This window comes from Littorina saxatilis, linkage group LG9 (genome assembly GCF_037325665.1).
Source record: "Littorina saxatilis isolate snail1 linkage group LG9, US_GU_Lsax_2.0, whole genome shotgun sequence".
Classification (NCBI taxonomy): Eukaryota; Metazoa; Mollusca; class Gastropoda; order Littorinimorpha; family Littorinidae; genus Littorina; species Littorina saxatilis.
In genome coordinates, this window is record NC_090253.1 from 35,723,210 (window position 1) to 35,732,734 (window position 9,525).

At 45.8% G+C, this 9,525-nt stretch overlaps 1 protein-coding gene across 1 annotated transcript in view; it reads left to right on the forward strand.

Moving 5' to 3' along the window:
* LOC138977188 (uncharacterized) overlaps positions 1–2,819 on the forward strand; it is a 54,786-nt gene extending 51,967 nt beyond the window's left edge. Inside the window, exon 4 of the mRNA XM_070350094.1 lies at positions 2,474–2,819. Within this exon, the coding sequence (XP_070206195.1) occupies positions 2,474–2,793 (320 nt within the window). The 3' untranslated portion in view covers positions 2,794–2,819. The remainder of the gene's footprint in view (positions 1–2,473) is intronic.
* Positions 2,820–9,525: the final 6,706 nt, after the last annotated feature.

Genomic DNA, 9,525 nt, shown 5'->3' on the forward strand with positions numbered 1-9,525 from the left:
GCGCGCACTCGCACACAAACGTATGAAGGAACAGACGCACAATTATACCCGCACGCACGCACACACAGGCAGGCAGGCACTCGCACAAATACATAGCCTACACACACACACACACACACACACACACACACACACACAGATAAAGCAATGACCAAAAAATAGCAGAAACTTACACTTCAACACTCGAACACACACACACACTTTCTTTCTTTCTTTATTTGGTGTTTAACGTCGTTTTCAACCACGAAGGTTATATCGCGACGGGGAAAGGGGGGAGATGTGATAGAGCCACTTGTCAATTGTTTCTTGTTCACAAAAGCACTAATCAAAAATTTGCTCCAGGGGCTTGCAACGTAGTACAATGTAATACCTTACTGGGAGAATGCAAGTTTCCAGTACAAACGACTTTAACATTTCTTACATACTGCTTGACTAAAATCTTTACAAAAATTGACTATATTCTATACAAGAAACACTTAACAAGGGTAAAAAGAGAAACAGAATCCGTTAGTAGCCTCTTACGACATGCTGGGGAGCATCGGGTGAATTCTTCCCCCTAACCCGCGGGGGGTACACACACACACACGCACACATAAAGCAATGACAAAAACAACAGCAGAAACTTACACTCAAACCCACACACACACACACACACACACACTCACAACGACGCCCATTTTCATAGAAACACAGTAACCCCCTCGTATAAGCGGGAATGAAAGAGTGGTGGCCAATGACCCAGAACAAACAAAAGTCAAAGCTGGCAACTCAGGTTTGTATTCAGGGAAATTTGCACGAAATGCATGCACAAGATACGACTTTTCCTTCTATTTTCTCTCTTTGGGACTTTCATTTGTGTCAGCTCGGTTTGATATGAAAAACTGAAGAAAAGCCCTGCCTTTTTGCACTGAGAAACTGTGAAAGTAGCGTGTTTATAGGTCTGGCTGAAGTACATTTACCCTCATTTACTTCCTCGTTAGCTTCCAAAGTAAACTTTTTTTTCGTCCCATGCATGCGAAAGTGAGGATGTACTTCCGATGTCGCTCAAAACTTTAGAAGTAGTCGCAAACTACCCTGAGTTACTTCCTCGGTTTGCTTCGAAGTAAATCCTTTTTCCGGCCCATGCATACGAAAGTGAGGCAAGTACTTCCGATGTCACTCAAAACTTCGGGAGTTGTCGCGAACTTCCCCCATAAGCATACGGATCCTGAAGAGCTCGCTTTCTCCTGTAGTTCTCTCTGTCTCTTTGACTGTCTCACAGTCTGTCTCCGGCACACACACACACACAAACACACACACATACGCGCGCGCGCGCGCGAGCACGCACACCGTTTTTACAAACACACGGTCACACGAACACAAATGTGCACGTCACGTCAATATCACGTTCACGATTTTTGTTGAAGTTACACAAAGGACAATTTGAGAGAAACCTTCTTGCTTCAGGCGGACATCCGTTCAGATCTTTTGATTTTGTTCGATGTCTTTTGGTTTTACGTTCTGAAAATACTCACGAATGTTACGGACTCATCTTGAAAAGATCTGACTTTATCGGTATTAAAAGGCAACAAGAAGAGCAAACGCTCGATCGAGTCACTTTCGCAGTTCTGAATATTATATGAGGCATCAGATGGACAGGAAGAAATTGCTATTCACAACACAATGAGTCACGTTCACATAAAATTTGAGCCCGGTCACTTTTATAGTTTCCGAGAAAAGCCCAACGTTAAGTTGTGTGTTGCCGAACAGAAAAGGCTAGTTATCTCCCTTGTTTTTCTGATAACGTTCGTAAAAGGCTACAGATGTAAATACTTTGATGTAAAGAATAATCCTACAAAGTTTCAATCACATCCGATGAACTTTGTCAAAGATATAAAATGTCTAATTTTTCCTTTGACGCTGACCTGTGACCTTGAAAAAGGTCAAAGGTCAACGAAACCATCGTTAAAGTGTAGAGGTCATTGGAGGTCACGACTAAACAAAATATGAGCCCGATCGCTTTGATAGTTTCCGAGAAAATATAAAATGTCTAATTTTTCCTTTGACGCTGACCTGTGACCTTGAAAAAGGTCAAAGGTCAACGAAACCATCGTTAAAGTGTAGAGGTCATTGGAGGTCACGACTAAACAAAATATGAGCCCGATCGCTTTGATAGTTTCCGAGAAAAGTCCAACGTTAAGGTGGTGTCTACGGACGGCCGGCCGGACGGCCGGCCGGCCGGCCGGACGGCCGGCCGGACAGACTAACACTGACCGATTACATAGAGTCACTTTTTCTCAAGTGACTCAAAAACTAGAGAAACATTGCTGTACGTTTGCTTTTCATTTCATCCGAGGCGTTTTCATTCAGTGACTTGTTTTGTAATGTCATACATACAGCCGCACAAGGTTTGTAAGAGGAAAAACTCAACAGATGATGAAAATTGTTGTGGTCTGAATGTGGAACCACAATAACAAGCTGGTATCTGTTGCAGGTGTTCTTCCAAAGGCCTACCTGGTCATGCTGATCATCGGAGCCACGCTGTCCGTCTTTGTCGCCTGTATCCCATACGACTTTTACCGCTTCCGGCGGCGCAAGAAAGCTGCGCGGAAGCACCAGGAGCGACTGTCGCTGATGACGCGTATCGCGCCGGGCCACGCCAAGATGACGGAGACTCTGCCTGTGCCCGGCGCCCTGCCCAACGCTCAGCGACGCTTCGGCTTCAGGTCACTCATCAAGGCCTTCAGGTTAGCTTCTCTGTCTCTTCAGGTGAATGTGCAAACTGGAATTCCGGGCACAATGTTACTGTCATAATGATGCATCAAGTCGACACATTTGATCGCAGAAACTGACATAGTAATGAAGTTATGAGAAGAAACCTACCCCCCGGACAACAAAAGGAGGACGGAGAGCAACACCAGCAACGAAAAACACAACAACAACAACAACAACAACAACTACAACAGCAACCGAGGACTTTGCAATTGAGTGCTGCTCGTCTTGCTTGAGGGGGCTTGATATCTGTTGTCTTTTTAACGTCGCATGGTGAGGTTCTAAGTCAGGCAACGGGGCGAACAAATGCTCTTGGGTATGGTAAGATCTGAAAATTATGTGACTCGACGCATGAAGGAGGGCGCAGATGCACAGATAGATCAATGCTTTCGATGGTTTAGTTGTTAGATTAGGACTGAAGTCACCGCTGAGCTCATGATGAAGCAGATAGTGAAAAAATGTCATTGTGAAAAAATGCAGTGCGTTCAGTTTCATTCTGTGAGTTCCACAGCTTGACTAAATGTAGTAATTTCGCCTTACGCGACTTGTTCCTTTGTGCTTTGGTTGAGTGGAGTCATTGACGTAAGTGTAACTCGTTCACATAACCGACTACAGCCATAATATACCTGTTATATATGTATTTGTTATGCCTGTTGTGCAGGTTCGTGGCGGAGAAGATGAAGACGACGAACGGGGAGGAGGACGCGGAGACAGGGACGACAGTGGGCGTGGGCGAAGCCACAGCCAGCAGCGCGGGCAACAACGGGGGGCTGGTGTCGGGGTCGGGGGGCAGCAGCAAGGGGGACCAGCCCCCTCCCTCCCCCAACGACGTTGAGAACCGGGCGGCCAAGATGCGCATGTCCGCCGTGCTGTCGCTGTGGACGGGGCGGGGCCAGAGGGCCAAGTCGCTGGACATCTCGGACGACCCCCCCACCCGCCCCTCCCTCCGCCCTAAGCGCAACTCCCTCATCGCCGCCGCCACCTCCGCCATCCAGACGGCAGCCACCACCGCCGCTACGGCTGTCACCGCCGCCACTGCCTCCCGCGGGTCATACGACGACCTGGCGGGCGTGATGAACAGCACGGTCAACGCTGACGACAGGGGCACGCTGCGACACACTGTGGAGTTGACCCCCTCGCCCAGCGTGGACAGTTCCGGGTCAGAGCCAGGGTCCCAGGCCGCCCACCGCTTCCCTCACATCGGGTCCGCGCGCTACGTGCAGCTGGCCGCCTCCATTCCGGAGGACACGGACGAGACGGAGGACGGCGCCTGTGTGGGTGGCAGGTTCAAGGTCACGGAGAGGAAGAACATGATGTTCAGCAACAGCCTGCCCTCTTCTTGGGGAGAGGTCAAGGCTACCTCTCCAGCCGTTGACACTCTGAATGTCGCGCCCTTAACCCAGGAGAACGTGGCGGCGCTGGCGGACGGTAGTGTGATGACGTGCAAGTCACGTGACAGTGACACGACAGATTCCACACAGGGTAGGCTGGACACGTCCAGTGAGCGGAACTCTCTGACCCTGTCTGACGGCAGGCTGATGGGTGCGGACTGTGGCGACCCGCTGACCGGTCCACCCCGCTCCTACCCCATTCAGCGCCAGCCCTCGCAGGACCTGGACAGCCACTACGACCACCGCACCTCCATCACATCCAGCTCGTACGGCCACCGGACTTCCGTTACCTCCAGTCTGGCCACGGACGACTCGGACAGACAGCTAGATGGTCCAACCAGGGCTGACATTCACTAGTACAACGATCTGATGCCTGCTTTGTCAGGCACTCAAAACAGTGATTTGATCGAGACATCGGGAACAACACAGGCGCTGAAATACACAGGAAAGGCAGTGATTGTCAAGCGTGTCTGTGACACAGCGGTGTACTGATGCGTAGGTAGACGCAAGGAGTTTCCTATAGGGGAGCGTTTGCAGTAAGTCGGTGAGTTGTATCCAGGGTGGTTTGTATGCCTTTCAGATGCAACCTCACAGAATAGGAGACACTGCCGTTGGCACTTATTTACAGTACGTCCTGTAGCGCAGACTGTTATTTGGTCACGTAAAGATGCGTGGCGTGTCTATGTTAAGATGAATGAATGGATCCACCAAGATCGACTCTTGGTCAGGGATGCACGTATCAAGGGATAACTCCGTTTGTGCGTACTTGTGGCAGCATGTTCGTATTGGTCCAGTAACAATAGGGCCTCAACGTTTTGTGGAAGGTCCTGTCGAGACCCGTTAAACGACGTACTATGTCCTGTCGGAATCATTCTCACGGCTGCTGCTAATTGTTCCGCTTAATACTGTCCATGTACCCGTTGGACACCAAGAGAAAGTCCGCACCAGTGTACGGTACCATCCAACATTATGGAAAGCCCATCAAGTACCATAGGCAAATCCAGCAGATGTCGTGAAATTTACCATCGAGCTCTTTACATGGCTTCATTAGACGACTTAAAGTTTCGTTGAGGGGAAGTCAGCTTGTAAACAATATGTTGTTGTTTTAGTCTGTGTCATTAAAAGTCTCGTCAAGCGCTACATCCGTCGCGATATAACCCTCGTGGTTGAAAACGACGTTAAACACCAAATAAAGAAAGAAAGAAAGCGCTACATGAGATCCCAGTAAATGCTAGTAAGTATAGTCTCGCGCTATCTATAGTAAGTATACTCTCGCGCTATCTCCTTGAAAAGACCCATCAAGACGAATGAAAAGTCATGTCGAAAGCAGTCGATAGTTTCAGTCACTGGAGGAGTTACGTTTTGTCAGAAGGAAAAGGTACAACTGCGAAGATGTAGACACAGACGCTTCTAGAAGCTGATAATATTGATGTCGTATTTGCTCACGTGTTTTGTTTGATTTGAAGTTTCGATTCGTGAGAAGTTTGCCAAGGAAAGTAGTTGGTTTAACAGGCGTGAAGCGTTAGGCCCTCTTGTCACAACAGCTTCGCGCGCGGGAGCTGTTCCCCATGCTTTCAATGATAAGTATGGACTTGGGTGGACATCTGTGAGGTTTGGAGAATTGTTTCTGACGAGGTCTTATGACTATGTCCCTCTGTGCACTCACTCAAACACTGATCCTGTAACCCGCCAGGGTCGTATGTGCACTGCAATGACGAGCGCTGCACCAGCTGGCTTCGCCTCTACCGGTTGTGAACACTCTTTTGGGTTGTTGCAAAGGTTTTCCCAGTCCACTCTGCAATGTTTTCTGTCCATCTTTTCTTCTGTCTTCCCTGTCTCCTCTTCCCGTGCACCGTATCTTGGAGAGCTCGCTTGTTCTTGTTACATGGCCTTACCATCTCAGCCTCCTTTTCTTGACAGTGATCAACAGATTCACGTGCTGAGTGATGGTTTTATGGACTTCCTCGCTGGTAATGTGTTGTGTGTAGGAGATGCCAAGGATTGTTCTGAAGCATCTCATTTCCACAGCTTGTATCTTCTTTTGCATTTCTGCTTTGAGGGCCCATGACACGCATGCGCGCAAGAGGACGGAAAGAAGCAGCGCACGGAGTAGCTTCAGTTTGGATTTGAGACTGATATTCTTGTCTCTCCAGATTGGCTTTAGTTTTGTCATTGCTGCTGCTGTTTGTGCAGTTCTTGCCAGGATTTCGGTCTTCGAACCCTCTTCACTGATGATGGCCCCGAGATATGTGAACCGCTCCACAGTTGATAGTTCTTGTTCGTTGACTGTGATTTTCACTAGAATTGGACATGTGTCGTTTGTCATCAGCTTTGTTCTTTCTGCGCTGATCTTCATCTCGTATCTGGTGGATGTTGCGTCCAGGGTGTTCACTAGGTTGGCGAATTCTTCTTCACTTCCAGCCAACACGTCGATGTCGTCGGCGAACCGAAGGTTTGTGATGACCTGACCTCTAATGCTGACTGTGCTAGAGTGGTCTTCAAGAGCATCCGTCATGATGCGTTCGGGGAAGATGTTGAACAGTGTAGCCTCTCTGTTATGCTCTTGCAAACCTTAGCCGTGTAGCAAAGCAGACTTTCATTGCCTGTTTATACATTCCCTTTGCCTATAATATACTGGCTTTGCCTCCAAGCATGATGCGCGTGTTTTTTGCACTTGGTTTTAGTTTACATATTTTGTCACATTATTTCTCATTATTACATAAATGAGTATTTTTAATTTTAAAATAATTATAGCCTAATTTTTCATGACGGAAATGGGTTAGTTTGCATTTTCCAAATAACACTTGAAGCAGTTAGTGTATTAGTATGAAAATTGACACACAGTTAGTTAAATAAACAAAGAACAATATCATGTAGGAAAAAAAGGCAATTTTAATATTTGACTAAACTATAGGCATTTAAACTTTGATAAAAATCAAGAGTTTGGAAATATGCTAAAATGAAAGCAAAGCATAAAATCTTACACCAGTTTGTAGCTTTATGTGTTTTAAAACAATATGGAAAATGTGAAGGGAATTGGTTGAATAGTTTTTGAGATAACTGGGAAACGGTGAGCTATTCAAAGAAAATGCGTTCTGAGAAAACGGCCGTCAAAGACTCATTCTGTTCTAACAGTCACAGTCACTGAAATCGCAGTTCAGAAGCAAGATCAGTTCTGACTTCACTCACAGTCACAGACGACAGACGACCAGCGCCGATGGGTCTCTTGCACTCAGGACACAGTAATCCATTGATGAATTGAACCAGAAGCTCACAGTCAACAAAACGAAAGGCATTTAATTCATCGTTGTCGTCAAATTTCACAGAAGCTTCCTTCAACTTGTTCAGTTTTGCACTCGAAGCACATGGCTGTGGCGAATCTCGATCAGCTGTTGTCTCTTCTTCGCTCGAATCGCCAGCTACAGATTCACGTTCAACTGACGATTCTGCGGTCAGCTTGGCTAATTCATACCTGTTTGTCGGTCGCTTATTTCTCTTGCTCTTTCTTTTCCCCATTCCGAAAGTTTGAACCAAAATAAAGACGCCCAGAAAGCACAAAAACTTCGAAGCTTGAAACTTGCGCCGTGCGCCAGCGATCAATAAAAACAGTGTGGCGTACTGAGTCGAGTTGAAAGCGGCTCTCTGATTGACTGAATCTGTGCTTCTCCTTCAGTGAGACGTTTGAGCTCAGCCAATGAAAAACGTTTTTATGGACGCTTTTGGCTTTGCCAACACGAGGCTAGACAGGATTTTTTTTGATCATCAGTTTCCGTGTTTGAATCATCTTCCTACGTGCACTAGAAGCTGACATAATAAATAGGAATTTCTGCATACATAATGAGCGGTCAATTTTTCACACATGCTCAGAAAAAATAAACATTAAAAATATTTAGGATCACAATTACAAAACATGGTTATGTGTAGGAGGTTAGTAAGGGTTTTTGGAAACAAGATCGACTATAAACTCAAATCACGAAAAATAACGATTTTTTGCATTTCGGAACACTAGAACCTTGCCTTACGTCGTCTTCTTTGTGGGAATTCCCTCCGATTACTATGAATAGTTTCACGACGCGTCGTCCGCGGCCCCACGGGTCTACTCACCAATTGACCTGCATGGTTACGACACGGGAAAGTCCCATCGGTTACTGAAAACACGTTCACGAAGCGTCGTGTACACTATCATACGACATATACTTGCTTATTATATACATATACTTGCTCAAGGTCTTGCATTGGCACCTAACGACACGGAAAAGTCACACAAAACAAGAAGAAAGTCTATTCCAGCGACAAAAGAAAGTCCGACAAGGCCATAAGAAACTCTATTCCAGTGACATAGAACAGTCCCACAAGGCCATAAGGAAGTCTATTCCAGTGACATAGAACAGTCCCACAAGGCCATAAGGAAGTCTATTCCAGTGACATAGGACAGTCCCACAAGGCCATAAGGAAGTCTATTCCAGTGTTCCGATATGCAAAAAATCGTTATTTTTCGTGATTTCAGTGAGTCTTGAAAGCCTCTCGTCACTGAGTCAAACAGTGTCCTTTGTTTACAAATTGTTTCTTGGCAACAACGTTAAAACGGATGGTAGGCCGTTACACAATTTTCTACACGTCGTTTGCCAACAATTTTCCGAAGAAACACTGACCCCCACCCCGCCCCCACAGAGCGCACGAAAGCAAAGACATCTTTCGTTCTTGTCTTTTTGAGGACACGATTCATACTATATGGACTTTATCCGGTCCCATTCTTTGTTACTCCAATTACACATTCCCTGTTCTGTAAATAAAAGAGATATGACATAAATGTGATTCACTCAAAAGCCAATCTCTCACATATCTGAGTCACGTATAGTACAATCATAAGACCAGTACAGAGTGAATACAATACTGAAGCTATACCTGTTTCACGGAAAAAAAATTGAATGCTCTACCATTCCAAATTGTAATACCTTTAGAATTCAAATGTATATTTGGCATATTCCGTTAAATCAAGCGTAATTACTTCCGCGTGATTTGGGATCACCAATTCATAATTTTGAAGACCTCTTTCATGAACATATAAGTATGCATTCCATGTAATATGATGATGCCAGGTGAATGCTAGTTGTGATACATTCGGGGTTAGCATTATTCATCAGTTTTTATAACTCCCCGGTCATTTTGTACCCAGTCTGCGGAGAAAAGTTGCAGTTTGTACTAGTCTGATTTTTGCTGGATCTCGTACATGTGATGCTGGTTAGTTGTATTCTGACATAGTTATGTCGTAAGAAGACGCTTACTTCAGTTACAACTCGAAGGTAAAAATTATGTTACATTTCATTACGAGTATAGAAACAATAGACACTTGTAATGATATGTAACACAATGTTTGTCTGCA